The 18,121-nt window shown below is 45.8% G+C and overlaps 1 protein-coding gene across 1 annotated transcript in view; it reads left to right on the forward strand.

The window, feature by feature from the left end:
- abhd5a (abhydrolase domain containing 5, lysophosphatidic acid acyltransferase a) overlaps positions 1-17,469 on the forward strand; it is a 54,776-nt gene extending 37,307 nt beyond the window's left edge. Inside the window, exon 8 of the mRNA XM_033638136.2 lies at positions 15,471-17,469. Coding sequence (XP_033494027.2) covers positions 15,471-15,560 — 90 coding nt within the window. The 3' untranslated portion in view covers positions 15,561-17,469. The remainder of the gene's footprint in view (positions 1-15,470) is intronic.
- The last annotated feature ends 652 nt before the right edge of the window (positions 17,470-18,121 follow it).

The following is an 18,121-nucleotide window of genomic DNA, read 5'->3' on the forward strand; positions in this document are numbered from 1 at the left end:
CATTGAAGCTGAGGGACAGACTAACCCCAGTCGTGATGAGGAGGAGGATGAGACCAGAAATATGACAGGTGCAATGTGAAGGCATAGCCTACTATGCATTACATTTTAGCCAGAGGATAACCTTTTTAGTAGTACTAAGCGGGATTTTTTTGTTGTAGTAATAAGTTGACTTAAAGTTGACTATAGGGCCTATTTCCCAATTTATACCTCCTTAGTTCGTGGCTGTGACCCATGGAGATATAAACTAGGGTTATGTAATACAAGAGCAGGGCTGGGCAGGACAGGGCAGACAATTATATTGTGCATAAAATTAGATGCATTAGGATAGAGTCATATGCTCCTACAGTATTTTAAGTTAAATAATAAGCACATAGCCATTTGTGGCCAATTCATTATTGCATTTATTTTATAGTCTGGAATTAAATAATAACTGCTGATTTTCTTATGCAGTTGATTCTGAGGACAGCGTTTGTGTACTGTGTACAAGCATATAGACGATTATAGGTAGAAACGTGTGGGTTGGGCCAGTGTCCCAGTCCGCCCCTGGTCTCATCTCTTATACAACATATGTGAACATGTAAAGATACTTTATTTGCACTTAATTATACATTCATACTTTTGTTTTTGTGCAATCTTATAATTCTGCATGTGATCACCACTAGAGTAAATCTAAAAGAAATCAGATATGAGCATTTAGAAGCTCATTTTTCCAAAAAAAAAAAACAATTGAGGAGCATAACCCCGGGACCCCCTAGCAGGTGCCGGGTCTCGTATCCTTCTCACCTTTTTCACCCCTGACCCATTTTCATGCCTGTTCTGGCTCGGTGGGACCACTCTGGAGAGAAGACCTGAACGCCATGCTGCTGGTTGCCTGGTTCTGAAACAGCATTTAAACGAAACAATAAAAATGTGTACCTGTGTATCATGTGCAAGCCTATTTATTTGGACAATAGTGTACTGTCAGGCTTAAATTAAGTGTCCGATTTTACAATGCAAGCAAAGGGAGGGCTGTTAGTTACCATTCTGCTCCGGCTCCGGCTCCGGCTCCGGCTCCGGCTCCGACGCAAGTGCGTCTGTGTCTCCACCACCACCACTTATGCCAGAGATAGATTCTGACCCGATTAGTGAGGAGATTCTTTCCTCGGTCCCCATCAGGGTCAGGCTGGGGTCTGGTTGGCCTCCTCCAGTCTGCGTGCTGCTGCGCCTAAGGGCAGCAACACTCTTTTTTGTTGCCAGCTTTAAGTCTGACCACTTTTTCTTGACCCAAACGTAAAGAATTGTGACTTGATCAACTACCAGGCATAGGCTATTAGGCTATGGATGAAAAAAAATTAATTTTTTTATTATCATCATCATCATTAGGCATAGGCTACTTTATTGAGAATTTTATTCAAACCTCAGCCGGAGTCCATTTGTCAACGGCGACGCTGTTGACTGCCTCCGTGATCTTCTTCCAGACAGCATTTTTATGGGCTCCTTTAATGCCAGTTTTTAAACTTCCAAAAAGCACGTCTTTATTTACCTCCACCTCAGACGTGAGGGTGTCGATTTCCAGCTCGGAAAAGTTTCTCTTCTTTGCAATTTTTTTCCTCTCCATGTTGTGACCTCACAGGGCGAGGCCTCTGAACCACGAATATTTAAGGGCGTGACATGCTAATGACGATCGATTTCAGTCACCACATTTATCGAGGCCTGATCATTCGTACGCTGGGACTGGTCAGATACGAACGTTTCATAAATCACCCGTCCTATCATAAGATGAATCCTGCACTCAGATCTGCACCCATTTCCACGCAAGATTGATAAATGAGGGCCTTGGTGTTTTCGGATGAGGTAGAGGGAAGTGACTTCATGTCGCTGTAACTCTTAATTCATGTTGGACCCCCTCTGCTTTTACGTGTTAATGTGAGGAAAAATATAGTGTTATATTGTTGTTCTTGTGTCATGCGGATTACTGTTAATTTATCATGTTGATCTGTTCTGTTCAACATCTATTGCACGTCTGTCCGTCCTGGAAGAGGGATCCCTCCTCAGTTGCTCTTCCTGAGGTTTCTACCATTTTTTTCCCCGTTAAAGGGTTTTTTTTGGGCAAGTTTTTCCTTATCCACTGCGAGAGTCCAAAGGACAGAGGGACGTCGTATGCTGTAAAGCCCTCTGAGGCAAATTGTGATTTGTGATACTGGGCTCTATAAATAGAATTGATTGATTGATTGATTGATTGATTGATTTTTTTATTCTAATTGATAGAAGGTAAAACTGTGCATTCATGTATTTATTTGCATTCTATTGATGGAGTTTAGTAACAAGGCTGTGGTTATTATTGGGGGAAGACAAGTGAAATGTATGGGATATCACTTTGGACTTTATTTATTACCAGGGAAAACAAAATGTTTCCTGGAGGGAATAGCTGTGTCTGTGTGCACCTGAGTTTTTGATACTGTTGCAGACATATAGTCAGACTCTTAATTATCATCATTACAACTTTCGACTTTCTACATACAGCCTTTTACTTCCATGCTAAAATGGAAGTTTACGGTTCAGCTGTCTGACAAAATAGTTACTTTTCCTTTAATCCAAGAAAAAGACATGCTAAAATGGCTGCATGCTGTAGATAATCATTTCCTGCCACTGGACCCACTAATCAACTTAAAGTCAGCACTAGTTAGATTCACATGTTTCACAGAACCACTGAGACGTAAGACAGACTTAAAAACGGGATCAAATGATTCTCTACCGCTGACATTGTGTTGTGTGTAGTTTTAAAAGGAACTGTTCTCATATTAAAATGTAATAGACAGGAAAGGTGGGTGAGAGAGGGGGGGTGACATGTAGCAAAAGGCTGCGGGTCGGAGTCAAACCCCGACCACTGCAAATGACAGACTCTACCAGGTGAGCTACGGGCCGCCCCTATTTTTTTGTATTTTTTATGAAATACACTTTAATAATGTCACACATAGTAAAAAATGTGGCATAAAAATGTAAGAATTTCATCTCAAAGATGCACTTCCTGAGCTTTCAACTGTCTCTTATGGTCTTCATCAACAACAAATAGAGTTGGCTCAGGTGTCATCATGTTACAGGGTGACAAGAGCAGGGCAGGTAACACATATCCAGTCTGAACTCTTAGGCAAGGTCCATAATGCTGCTAGCCCACCTCAGGATGAGTGAAACCAGAAGCCAGGAGAATAAATAGGATGTTCTCCACCGAACCATCCAAAGTGTACTCTCAGTGGCAAGGTAACAACACAGAAATGTATCCACCCATGGCTGAAACTCAACAATGCTGGAGGAGAATATGGAAGAAGGAGGCATTACATAACACCAATGCTAAGTGGCAGGTGATTTAAGAGCAGACCACAGCAATCTCCCAGAACAAGAGCCAGTTACCATTACATTGGCAGACATTCAAGAAAGGGTATCAGGTATGAGGAGCTGGACAGCACTAGGCCCTGACATGATCCACATCTACTGGCGAAAGAAACTTACTGCACTCTATGACTGCCTCGCAGCACAAATGAACCAGCTGCTGATAGATGGGAACCATCCAGAGTGGTTGACCCAAGGACGGACAAACCTGATCATGAAGATCCCTAGAGGGACGAAGTCCCAACCAACTACCGGTCAGTCACAACATGGAAGCTCCTGTCAGGCATCATAGCGGCTAAGATGAATAGGCACATGGCCTAATACATGAGCAAGGCCCAGAAAGGAATTGGTAGTGATACCAGGGGAGCCAAGCACCAGCTACTGGTCAATAGAGCAGTCACCCAAGACTGCAAGACCAGGCAGACCAACCTGTGCACTGCCTGGATTGACTACAAGAAAGTCTTCGCCTCAGTGCCACACACATGGATACTAGAATGCTTGGAAATGTACAACATCAACAGGACACTAAGAGCCTTCATCAAGAACTCACTGAGGCTGTGGAGAACGACTCTGGAGGCCAGCTCAAAGCCAGTTACACAAGTTACCATCAAGTGCGGCATATACCAAGATGACAGAGGTGACAGTGGCAACAGATACCGGTTCTGAAGTGGAGCAACCATCAGTCACCTCCTTTACATGGATCAGAGCATGTGAGCGGAGCGGGGAGTGGGAGGATTTTGTGTTGAGCGAGGAGCGGCTATTTTTTTAAAAGGTGGAGCGGAGCCTTATCTCTCGCTCCAATTTCGCTCCGGTCGCTCATGCCCCACCCAGAATGCATCTTTGCACCTGCGCACACCCACACTCTTTTCTTTCTAAACTATGGAGTTTACTGTGTACTTCAGAAAAGAAACTGAGAAGAGAAGCAGCAGTACCTTGGAGAACGGTCCCTAACTGCGGGGAGAGGCGAGAGGGCTTCGGAGGTCGGCCGCTTAACCTGGTCCGTCTCCTCCACACTTTGACTTATTTCCACCCTGCCAGCGGTACCGTGTAGAATGGTCCCTAACTGCGGGGAGAGGGCTTCCCCGGAGAATCTACCAAGCTCATGTTTTATTGGTGCCGTAGCATTGTTCCGACCTCTCATTAGTCTGACGTCCCGTTGTTCCGATATGTGATTATTACTGTATTTGTGTACCATAGAGGATCAGCAACGCAACGAAAGTAGGCTACTGGTCGAGATACAAGTGTCATAGAGAGAAGAGAGTGAAACACCATAACCTCCTGTTATCAACTCTGGGGTCGTGTGGGGAGCTCTCCGCGGTGCTGAACGGCTCTTGGCGGGCGTATTTCTGCCTTGATGGTGAGCCGCGACCGGCTCTGGGTCAGCTGGGAAAGGCTTGAGGCAAAGCAGGCTCACGGCTAATGTGTTTGCCACTTTCTTTTTCATTTTAACCCACACCGTGATCTTTTCCTAACCCTAACCAAGTGGTTTTTGTGCCTAAACCTAACCAGACCTTAACCACAAAGCATCATGATGATGATTTCAGAACAACGGGACTTCAGAACAATGGGTTTAATATGGTCGGAACAATAGGATGTCGGACCAGTGGGCTGTCGTCCATATGGGCAGACCCCGTTTTATTTGTGAATAGAAGATTACAGGTTAGGGTAGTACAACGCAGTTTTTTTGAGCGGAGTGGTGAGCGAGTGGAGCGGGATAAAATTTATGATGGAGCGGAGCGGAACGAAGAATGCGCAGAACCAAGCGGAGCGGACGAGCGGCGCAAAGTGACAGGTCTGCGAGCAAGGAGCAGAAATTTTCACCCGCTCCGCTCCGCTCACATGCTCTGACATGGATGACATTAAGCTGTATGCCAGGAGTGAGAGAGACATTGACTCACTGATCCACCTCACCAGGATCTGCAGCAATGATGTCAGAATGTCATTTGGACTAGATGAGTGTGGTCAGATGGTGTTAAAGAGAGGTAAGATGATCAGAACTGAGGGGGTTTAGCTACCAGAAGGCAGCATTGCAGATGTTCAGGACAGCTACAAATACCTTGGGGTGCTGCAGGTAAATGTGAACCATAGAGAGGCCGCAAGGAAGTCAACCACAGCAAAATACCGACACAGAGTAAGGCAGGTCCTGAAAAGTTGGCTGAATGGAAAGGACAAGGTCCAAGCCATCAACAAGTACACCCTGCGAGTCATCAGATACCTTGCTGGTATAATAAACTGGCCAAAGGAGGAGATAGAGGTCACTGATATCAAGACAAGGGAGCTTCTCACAATGCATGGAGGGTTTCATACCAAGTGCAGCACCCTGAGACTGTAAACTAAGCATAGTGAGGGGGGACGAGGACTGGTGAGCGTCAGAGCCACTGTCCAGGACGAAAAAACGAAGATCCAGGAATACATCAGGAAGATGGCCCCCAAAGATGAGCTGCTAAGTGAATACCTCAGGCAGCAGAAACCCGAGAAAGCAGAATAGGAGGATTAACCATCATGGAAGGACAAGCCTCTGCGTGGCATGTACCACAGACAGATTGAAGAAGTGGCTGACATCAAGAAATCCTACCAGTGGCTGGAAAAGGCTGGACTGAAAGACAGCACAAAGGCACTAATCATCACAGCACAAGAACGGGCACTTAGTACAAGATCAATAGAAGCAGGGGTCTACCACACCAGACAGGACCCCAGGTGCAGGCTGTGCAAAGATGCTTCTGAGACAGTTTAGCACATAATAGCGGGGTGTAAGATGCAGGCAGGAACAGTGTACATTGAACGCCATAACCAAGTGGCTGGCATAGTGTACAGGAACATCTACACTGAGTATGGACAAAACCACAACCCCCATGATGGGGGTGGGTGAAAGGGGGATTTACATATATATATATATATATATATATATATATATATATATATATTAGGGCATTAACAGAAAAGTCAATTTGTCGACGTGTCGACGTCAATGGCACAAGTCGACACCCCCCGGGAGGAGTCGACAAGTCGTGTGTTTTTCCCTCTCTCTCGCTGTGTGTGCTTGTGTACGGAATGCGATGGCTGCCTCTGATTGGCTTACGCTGATACTTTATCCTTGACTTAACCAATAGTCATAGTCACTTCATAAAAACGGTGGTAACGTTACTTGGCGCGTAGAGGGGAAATTAACACAAGACCACAACAAGACAATAGACATGGCTGCAGAGAACGTAGAAGGTGATAGGCCTGAGAAAACGCCTGAAGGCCCGAACATACTCGGGCAGAACGTACGCGGAACGGACTCCGCTGAGGTCCGTGCGGACTCAAAGCGGACGTCTGCAAGCCCTGTGCGCGCAAAGCTCAGATTTTACGACCGCATGGACTCCGCTCCGCGCACCAGTGACTGCTCGGCATGTATTTTTCACATCACAGGGATTTTTCACAGACATTTTTACAGGAAACTACAACGCAGAAGTGCGCTCGACTATGAAAGCCCGAATGACTGCGGACATTCCTCGCGGAGTCCGCTCCGCTAATAGTACGCCCGAGTATGTTCGGGCCTTGAGAGTGACAGACACACATCACATGTGTGGAGATACTTCACTTTTCTCCGCCGTGTCAATGTGATGACGTCATCAAATGACTTGTCGACTCGACTTAGACTTTATTGACAGATAAGTCGACCTGAAAAAAAAAAATCAAAGTCGTTAATGCCCTAATATATATACATACATATATATATATGTGTGTGTGTGTGTGTGTATATATATACATACATATGTATATATGTGTATATATATATATATATATATATATATATATATATATATATATATATAAATATATATATATATATATTAGGGATGCAACGATACGTTTTTTTCACCTCCAATACCAATACGATATCTGAGGTTTAGTATTAGCCGATACCGATCCGATATCGATACAGAAAAACAGCGCTGAATTACCTAACAAATGGTATGTCTCATTGTGTGGAAAAGTCTGGGATCATTCTTTTGTGCAAGGCAACATCAGACTTGACTTAAACATGTCTTTTCTAATTTTTTTAAAACAAATAAAGAGATATAAATGTATTGAATTACTTATTTATTTAATATATGTGCACCAGTGCAACAATCTTAAATAAACCAATAGCTTCACAAGCTTGATAAACATTCAAAATAATCAGCTCTTTCTAATGGTTTAGTTTAGTGCAAAAATGAATTTAACATTAAACACAAAAAGAGCTGAATAAACCAATAGCTTCACTAGCTTGGTCAAGCAACATGTAAAAATATAACAAAACCTCTCCTGGTTCAGTCCAATAAGGAATATAAAACCCAATGTAAAATAAAGGCGCTAAAACTGAGAAAAACAAACAATAGCTTGACTGCCTTGGTCAAACAACATGTAAAAATAAACAGGAACAAAACCTCTTGGAAAATGGTTCAGTCAGTGCAATTAGGGACTCAAAATCCAATGTAAGATAAAATAAAATAAAATAAATATTAAATAAATAACAAAGGAGCTAAAATGGCTTTACTAGCTTGGTTGGTAGACATTCAAAATAAACAGCAATCAGTTCTTTAGAATGGTTTAGTGCAAATGGGAATTAAACATCCATTACAAAAGCAGCTGAATAAACCAATAGCTTCACCAGCTTGGTAAAAACTAACAAAAAATCAGAGATAGTCCCAACTTATCAAGTTTTTTCACCAATAGAGGGGGCAGAATGCCCTTGGATGGATACCAATGTCCAAATGTCCGAGCTCCTCACCCTATCTCTAAGGCTGAGCCCAGCCACCCTGCGGAGGAAACTCATTTCGGCCGCTTGTACTCACGATCTCGTTCTTTCGGTCACTATCCAGAGTTTGTGACCATAGGTGAGGGTTGGAACGTAGATCAACCAGTAAATCGAGAGCTTCGCTTTCTGGCTAAGCTCCCTTTTCACCACAACAGACCGGTTAAGCACCCGCGTCACTGCTGACGCCGCCCCAATCCGCTCCATCCTACCCGCACTCGTGAACAAGATCCCGAGATACTTAAACTCCTCCACCTGAGGCAGGACCTCCCCCCCAACCTGGAGTGGGCAATCCACCCTTTTCTGGCTGAGGACCATGGCCTCAGACTTGGAGGTGCTGATTCTCATCCCAGCCGCTTCACACTCGGCTGCGAACCGTCCCAGCGAGAGCTGGAGGTCACTGTTCGATGGAGCTAGGAGGACCACGTCATCCACAAAGAGCAGGGACGAGATCCTCCCGTCACCGAACCTGACACCCTCCACCACTCGGCTGCGCCTAGACATTCTGTCCATGAAAGTTGTGAACAGAACCAGTGACAAAGGGCAGCCCTGGCGGAGTCCAACCCTCACCAGGAACAGGTCCGACTTACTGCCAGCCACGTGAACCAGACTAGTGCTCCTTCAGTACAGGGACTGGATGGCCCCAAGCAGAGGGCCACCAACCCCATACTCCCGGAGCACCCCCCACAGGATGCCCCCGGGGACACGGTCGTAAGCCTTCTCCAAATCCACAAAACACATGTGGACTGGTTGGGCGAACTCCCATGCCCCCTCCAGCACCCTGGCGAGGGTAAAGACCTGGTCCACGGTTCCACGTCCGGGACGAAAACCACATTGCTCCTCCTCAATCCGAGGTTCAACTATCGACCGGACCCTCTTCTCCAGCACCCTGGCGTAGACCTTACCGGGTAGGCTGAGGAGTGTGATCCCCCTGTAGTTGGAACACACCCTGTGGTCCCTTTTCTTGAAGATGGGGACCACCACCCCGGTCTGCCACTCCAGAGGCACTGCCCCCGATGTCCACGCAATGTTGCAGAGGCGTGTCAGCCAGGACAGCCCTACAACATCCAGAGCCTTGAGGTATCCAGGGCGAATCTCATTCACCCCCGGGGCTCCGCCGCCGCGTAGTTCCTTCACTACCTCAGCAACTTCTACCCCAGAAATTGGATGACCCATCCCCGAGACCCCCGGCTCTGTTTCCTCACTGGAATACGTGTTGGTGGGATTGAGGAGCTCCTCAAAGTATTCCTTCCACCGCCCGACAATGTCCCCAGTTGACGTCAGCAGCTCCCCGCCCCCACTGTAAACACTGTGAGCAAGTTGCCGCCTTCCCCCCCTGAGGCGCCGGACGGTTTGCCAGAACCTCTTTGGAGCCAATCGATAGTCTTTCTCCATGGCCTCACCAAACTCCTCCCACGCCCGAGTTTTTGCCTCCGCGACTGCCGCTGCTGCGCTTCGCTTGGCCCGCGGGTACCTGTCAGCTGCTTCTGGAGACCCACAGACCAACCATGCCCTGTAGGCCTCCTTCAGCCTGACGGCTCCCCTCACCTCTGGTGTCCACCAGTGGGTTCGGGGATTACTGCCGTGACTGGCCCCCGCGGCCTTGCGGCCACAGCTCGCAACAGCCACCTTGACAATGGCAGAGCAGAACAAGGCCCATTCAGATTCAATGTCCCCCTCCACTCTCGGGACGCGGTCGAAGCTCTTCCGGAGGTGGGAGTTGAAGATCATTTTGACAGGTTCTTCTGCCAGGCATTCCCAGCAGACCCTTACTGCTCGTTTGGGCCTGCCAGGTCTGCGCGGCGTCCTCCCCTGCCACCTGAACCAACTCACCACCAGGTGGTGATCAGTTGACAGCTCTGCTCCTCTCTTCACCCGAGTGTCCGGAACATGTGGTCGCAGGTCAAATGATACGACTACAAAGTCAATCATTGACCTGCGATCTAGGCTGTCCTGGTGCCACGTACACCGATGGACATCCTTATACTCAAACATGGTGTTAGTTATGGCCAAACTGCGACCCGCACAGAAGTCCAATAACTGCACACCACTCGGGTTCAGATCGGGCAGGCTATTCCTCCCAGTCACGCCCCTCCAGGTCCTGCTGTCATTGCCCACGTGAGCGTTGAAGTCCCCAAGCAGAACAAAGGAGTCCCCAGTCGGGGCGCTGTCCAGCACCCGCCCCAGGGACTCCCAAAAGGGCGGGTACTCTGAACTGCTGTTCGGCGCATAAGCGCAGACAACAGTTAGGACCCGTTCCCCGACCCGAAGGCGCAGGGACGCAACCCTTTCTTCCACTGGGGTGAACTCCAACGTACAGGCAGAGAGTCTGGGGGCTATCAGAAAGCCCACCCCGGCCATCCGCCTCTCACCCGGAGCAACTCCAGCAAAGGAGAGAGTCCAACCCCTCTCAAGGACGACTTGGGTTCCAGAGCCGGAACTATGTGTCGAGGTGAGGTCGACTATATCTAGCTGGTAGCGCTCAACCTCTTCCACAAGCTCCGGCTCCTTCCCCGCCAGAGAGGTCACATTCCATGTCCCAAGAGCCAACTTCCATAGCCGAGGATCAGACCACCAAGGCCCCCGCCTTGGTCTGCTGACCGATCCACAGTGCACCGAACCCTTCTGGATCCCTCTGCGGGTGGTGGGCCTGCAGGGGGACGAGCCCATGTAGCCGGTTTGGACTAGGCCCGGCCGGACCCCATGGGCGAAGGCCCGACCACCAGGCGCTCGCCCACGGGCCCCAGCCCCAGGCCTGGCTCCAGGGCGGGGCCCTGGTAGCCCTTCGGGCCGGGTACACCAACTCTTGTTATTTTCCATCATGAAGGGTCTTTTGAACTGTTCTTCATCTGACCCTTCGCCCAGAACCAATCTGCCATGGGAAACCCTACCAGGGGCAAAATGCCCCCGACAGCACAGCTCCTAGGGTCATTGGGGCACTCAAACTCCTCCACCACGATAAGGTGACGGTTCTCGGAGGAGTATCTATCTATAAGGTCTGTATATTTAATATTTATCAGTTATAAGTTCTATTACATTTAAATAATGTTTCTCACAAAGAGTGAAATAACTTACAAAAACATTGAAATTTTTCACTATACTCTTAATTTATTGAGCTACACCTGTAATGTAATAAGTTTACAGTCTCACCTGTCTTTGTATCTCAGGTCCAGCAGCGTGGAATGTGCATATACAGAGGTTCATCTTCCATGGTGCTAAAGCGCGACTTCTAAGAGGGTCTTTTTCATGGTTTTAATCCCAGAGTCAGCCTCGGTTTCCATAGGGAAATGACATTCAGAACGGTGACACTTGGGACAACATCAGCTGTGGCTGAGCTCATCTTCCTTGTAAACTCCTCAAACGGTTCAAGACAGGTCATTGCTTTCTCAAGCAAGGCCCACTGGTTTGCTGTGAGTGTTGTGGGCAGGTCATGGTCAGCAGTATAAGCAGACAGTGCTCACTTCTGTTCCATCAGACTCTCTATCATGAAGTAGGTGCTATTGCACCTGGTTTTGACGTCCTGCTGCAGGTGTTTTGGTTGCATGTTCATCTCAAGCTGGATATCTTGCAGCCGTGAATATGCTAGTGGAGAATGTTTAAAGTAAATGGCCACTTTAGAATGAAAATACAGACTGTACTTACTGACCCTCATGCCAGCAAGAAGTCCAGTGTAGTTTTTTAATCCACAAAACTCGTCGGGGTATCAGAGGATAACAGCTAGCCGGAATAACAGCTACAAGTGCATGGAACCCACATTTTGGAAATGTAATAAAACTCCGCTAATGCATTTCAAAAATGTCAGAACGGCTCGTCTGTGGTAATCCAAGTGCCCTGAAGCCGCGGCATGCAAAATTTACTAGACGAGCTGATGGCTAGTGGTGGTGCTAGTTCTCGAGTCTCGCGCGAGTTGCCATGTAAACATAGCGGCCTGCAGTGTCCAACAATCTGTCTCCCACTTGCAATGGAATCACTCACAGCGCACTGTGATGGAAATCCCATGTTGACAACGAGCTGAATTGTATGTGCAACACAGCCTAAACTATGTACTCCCATGTTGTCCATCGCCTTTCGCATGTTGCTGGCGTTGTCCCTCAGAATCACATGAACTTTGCTCAATGGAATTTGCCACTTGTCAAACATTTCCATTAGGGTAGCTGCAATCGTGTCGCTGGTGTGTGACCCCCGGAAGTTTGTTGTGTGTAAATACATATATATACACAGTACAGGCCAAAAGTTTGGACACACCTTCTCATTCAATGCGTTTTCTTTATTTTCATGACTATTTACATTGTAGATTCTCACTGAAGGCATCAAAACTATGAATGAACACATGTGGAGTTATGTACTTAACAAAAAAAGGTGAAATAACTGAAAACATGTTTTATATTCTAGTTTCTTCAAAATAGCCACCCTTTGCTCTGATTACTACTTTGCACACTCTTGGCATTCTCTCCATGAGCTTCAAGAGGTAGTCACCTGAAATGGTTTCCACTTCACAGGTGTGCCTTATCAAGGTTAATTAGTGGAATTTCTTGCTTTATCAATGGGGTTGGGACCATCAGTTGTGTTGTGCAGAAGTCAGGTTAATACACAGCCGACAGCCCTATTGGACAACTGTTAAAATTCATATTATGGCAAGAACCAATCAGCTAACTAAAGAAAAACCAGTGGCCATCATTACTTTAAGAAATGAAGGTCAGTCAGTCCGGAAAATTGCAAAAACTTTAAATGTGTCCCCAAGTGGAGTCGCAAAAACCATCAAGCGCTACAACGAAACTGGCACACATGAGGACCGACCCAGGAAAGGAAGACCAAGAGTCACCTCTGCTTCTGAGGATAAGTTCATCCGAGTCACCAGCCTCAGAAATCGCAAGTTAACAGCAGCTCAGATCAGAGACCAGATGAATGCCACACAGAGTTCTAGCAGCAGACCCATCTCTAGAACAACCGTTAAGAGGAGACTGCGCCAATCAGGCCTTCATGGTCAAATAGCTGCTAGGAAACCACTGCTAAGGAGAGGCAACAAGCAGAAGAGATTTGTTTGGGCCAAGAAACACAAGGAATGGACATTAGACCAGTGGAAATCTGTGCTTTGGTCTGATGAGTCCAAATTTGAGATCTTTGGTTCCAACCGCCGTGTCTTTGTGAGACGCAGAAAAGGTGAACGGATGGATTCCACATGCCTGGTTCCCACTGTGAAGCATGGAGGAGGAGGTGTGATGGTGTGGGGGTGTTTTGCTGGTGACACTGTTGGGGATTTATTCAAAATTGAAGGCACACTGAACCAGCATGGCTACCACAGCATCCTGCAGCGACAGGCCATCCCATCCGGTTTGCGTTTAGTTGGCCTGTACTGTATATATATATATACAGTACAGGCCAAAAGTTTGGACACACCTTCTCATTCAATGCGTTTTCTTTATTTTCATGACTATTTACATTGTAGATTCTCACTGAAGGCATCAAAACTATGAATGAACACATGTGGAGTTATGTACTTAACAAAAAAAGGTGAAATAACTGAAAACATGTTTTATATTCTAGTTTCTTCAAAATAGCCACCCTTTGCTCTGATTACTGCTTTGCACACTCTTGGCATTCTCTCGATGAGCTTCAAGAGGTAGTCACCTGAAATGGTTTTCCAACAGTCTTGAAGGAGTTCCCAGAGGTGTTTAGCACTTGTTGGCCCCTTTGCCTTCACTCTGCGGTCCAGCTCACCCCAAACCATCTCGATTGGGTTCAGGTCCGGTGACTGTGGAGGCCAGGTCATCTGCCGCAGCACTCCATCACTCTCCTTCTTGGTCAAATAGCCCTTACACAGCCTGGAGGTGTGTTTGGGGTCATTGTCCTGTTGAAAAATAAATGATCATCCAACTAAACGCAAACCGGATGGGATGGCATGTCGCTGCAGGATGCTGTGGTAGCCATGCTGGTTCAGTGTGCCTTCAATTTTGAATAAATCCCCAACAGTGTCACCAGCAAAACACCCCCACACCATCACACCTCCTCCTCCATGCTTCACAGTGGGAACCAGGCTTGTGGAATCCATCCGTTCACCTTTTCTGCGTCTCACAAAGACACGGCGGTTGGAACCAAAGATCTCAAATTTGGACTCATCAGACCAAAGCACAGATTTCCACTGGTCTAATGTCCATTCCTTGTGTTTCTTGGCCCAAACAAATCTCTTCTGCTTGTTGCCTCTCCTTAGCAGTGGTTTCCTAGCAGCTATTTGACCATGAAGGCCTGATTGGCGCAGTCTCCTCTTAACGGTTGTTCTAGAGATGGGTCTGCTGCTAGAACTCTGTGTGGCATTCATCTGGTCTCTGATCTGAGCTGCTGTTAACTTGCAATTTCTGAGGCTGGTGACTCGGATGAACTTATCCTCAGAAGCAGAGGTGACTCTTGGTCTTCCTTTCCTGGGTCGGTCCTCATGTGTGCCAGTTTCGTTGTAGCGCTTGATGGTTTTTGCGACTCCACTTGGGGACACATTTAAAGGTTTTGCAATTTTCCGGACTGACTGACCTTCATTTCTTAAAGTTATGATGGCCACTCGTTTTTCTTTAGTTAGCTGATTGGTTCTTGCCATAATATGAATTTTAACAGTTGTCCAATAGGGCTGTCGGCTGTGTATTAACCTGACTTCTGCACAACACAACTGATGGTCCCAACCCCATTGATAAAGCAAGAAATTCCACTAATTAACCCTGGTAAGGCACACCTGTGAAGTGGAAACCATTTCAGGTGACTACCTCTTGAAGCTCATGGAGAGAATGCCAAGAGTGTGCAAAGCAGTAATCAGAGCAAAGGGTGGCTATTTTGAAGAAACTAGAATATAAAACATGTTTTCAGTTATTTCACCTTTTTTTGTTAAGTACATAACTCCACATGTGTTCATTCATAGTTTTGATGCCTTCAGTGAGAATCTACAATGTAAATAGTCATGAAAATAAAGAAAACGCATTGAATGAGAAGGTGTGTCCAAACTTTTGGCCTGTACTGTATATATATATATATATATATATATATATATATATATATATGTATACATATGTATATATGTGTGTGTGTGTATATATATATATATATATATATATATATATATATATATATATATCATACACACTCTCACTACGGTGTTATTGAAGGGTTATTAGTGTCCATTATTTCATTGATTTGGAATAACATAATTCTTTTGGCAAGAACTGTCTTTCCATCTTTGTTTTATAAAAGCAATAACAGAAAGACGAAGTGCTCTCCAGTGAAAACTTTCTCTTTGCATGTTGCCTCCTGTTTTTAATAATCCTGTCCTCGATTGTCCCTGCAGACAGTCCGTGGAGCCGGACACTATGTATACGCCGACCAGCCAGAGGACTTCAACCACAGAGTTGTGCAAGCGTTGGATAAAGTGGACTAAAGCAGACACAAGGCTGGTTACTGAACTTTGGACAAAAAAGGGGAGCACAAATAACAGACTTGACTTTAGCTGCCACTATAGAAACACAGGATTCCACGCCCTCAAAGCAGGAACAAGAAGTCTATTTTTATATCATGTGAAATACTTCAAGTGTGAATTGAGCTTTATTTTTGTGAAGGAATACAATTAGACTCTAATATGACATAATGATATTATATTTAGTTACATATTAAATCATATCATGCTGAAACAGAATCAGTGTCACTGCATTTAGAAAGCTTGCTGACAGAGTCATGTGTAAGGTATTTCATGTGAAGTGCCTGAGCTGTGCTTTGTGATTTTTCCATATGATATCAGATACAGACAGGAAGCACACTCTTTATTACATCACTGCATCAGCATCGGGAAGCAGTTATAGATTTATCTGCAGTCAGTAATTATTTCAAAGAGTCTGTCCTATGGCCTCTAGTTTCCCGGCGCAGCGCAGGGTGGCGCAGGGTGGTGAACCCTGCGCAGAGCTAGTTTCGAGAAGCGCAACCCGAGGTGCGCTCAGTTTGGTAGTTTGGCAGACCGTGGTGCGCTGAGAATGGTGTGGCGGCGCAGCAGGGGGAGGTGTCGTCAGATCCAGCTTGGCACAGTGAGGCTTTCGTGCCAAAAGGCTTCGCCGAAGGTGCGCTAAAAGCTCGCCAGCTGAAACCAGGTCTACTGTCAGCGCAGGCGGAGCGCAGCCGGTGTAAGTGGAAGTTTGGCTGACCGGCGGACAGCGCGCACACATCACCAAAACCTCAGAGGCAGGTTTCCAGAATATCAGGCACATTAACAATGCAATAAATAGCCAAAAAACCACTATTCAATGCAACTATCTTCAATCAGCACATAAATGTATCTCTATATCGACTGTCCCGTCACATCTAATGTCAGATCAAAGGGGATTGGCACCGTTTGGCACGTTTGGCATGTTTGGCACGCGTAATGGAAACCCAACCTGATTTGATTAACACAGCCTGCAAACTATGAGTTCACATCCCTCTCAGCCAACCACAAACAGCCACAGCATCAGATAGGGAGTATATATTCAGCATCTGTCATCTTAGAAAAGTCAAAAAAAAAACAGAGTGAGACTGCGGGAGAGAAAGAGAGAGCGTGCGCGCACGAGAGAAACGCTCGTACCCCTTTTTCATTACACAGGAACAAATTACATCTACACCACGAGGTGGTCCAAGTGGTGACGCTCACCCTGGTGGCACCTGTGCTCAACCTGTTGCTGTAAAGGTGACAGTGGCTCTGACCTTCTTCGCCGCCGGGTCTTTCCAGCACACCGTGGCCGCGGTGGCGGGGATCAGTGAGAGAGCTGTCAGTTCGGTTATACATGCAGTGACGTCTTGTCTCGTCCGATATGCAAATGAGCACATCATTTATTTTTATTACCGTTTTTTGCACTGGGCAACGGCAGCGCGCAGGGTGTGCCAAACTTGCAAAATCTGCCTGGCCACACCCAGTTGGCGAAGCGCAGGTGTGCTGCGCCTCTGTCTTGCCCAGTCTGCGAAACTAGAGGCCAGAATTCTCAAAACTTGAAGCTGAAAGGTAATGCAAATGGTTGGTAAACCAGTAAGAGTAAGAATGCTGGGTCCAAAAGTGCGACTTGTATGGATCATATATTTGCAAATTGTATTCATTTATTTTCAAATGCTATGTCAATTCCAGTGGGGTGCACTGATCATAATTTAGTGGTGCTTGTAAGAAAGACAGAGGCAGAAGCAGAACCTAGAATAGTTCTCAGGAGATAAGTTAAAACATTTTGAGAAGAACCATTTGTAGATGATGTTAAAAATATATGTAGGGAATAGGTACCAGAGAGGGATAGTCCAGAGGAGGCTATATGTAAGTACGTATTAACCAAAAAGAAAAAGCAACTGAATTATGGAAATAAATTTTAAAGATGTGAAGAATGACAAAAAAGCTGTGGAGTTTAGTAATTGGCATAATGGGTTCTAATCCTGCCTAACATATCTTAAAGTGGAGGGGGACTTCTAGACTAAAACAGTTCAAATTGCTAATTCAGTTATTGTTTTTATGATAAGGTCAACAATTTTAGGAACAATATGCATAAAACAAGTAACCCCACGATACTAATTAAAGATTTAATAACAAAGAATACAAATAGGCCTATGTGTAAATTTAAAGCTGTAAAAGTTAAAAGATGTTGAATGTCTGCTTCAGAAATGCAAAGTCAGACCACCAAGTGTAGATCATTTAGATTTTAAATTTCTTAGAATTGCTGCCAATGTTATTGCTGCTCTGGTCTGTCATATCAATAATCTGAGTATTGAAAAGTGTATTTGTCTACGGGCATGGAACATAGCAAAGGTTAATCTACTTGTAAAAAATCCAGCTGCATAATCTAACAGCCCTATAAGTTTTTTTTTTTACCAGCTTTAGGAAAAGTAATTTAGAGAATTATTTTTGATCAAACTGAGCATAGCGTTAGTTCAGGCAGGACACAATGTCAAGCTTAGCTCATATCCCAGCTACATCAGCTGATATCAAGCAGCCCAATCAAC

Source organism: Epinephelus lanceolatus, chromosome 10, assembly GCF_041903045.1.
Source record: "Epinephelus lanceolatus isolate andai-2023 chromosome 10, ASM4190304v1, whole genome shotgun sequence".
Lineage (NCBI taxonomy): Eukaryota > Metazoa > Chordata > Actinopteri > Perciformes > Serranidae > Epinephelus > Epinephelus lanceolatus.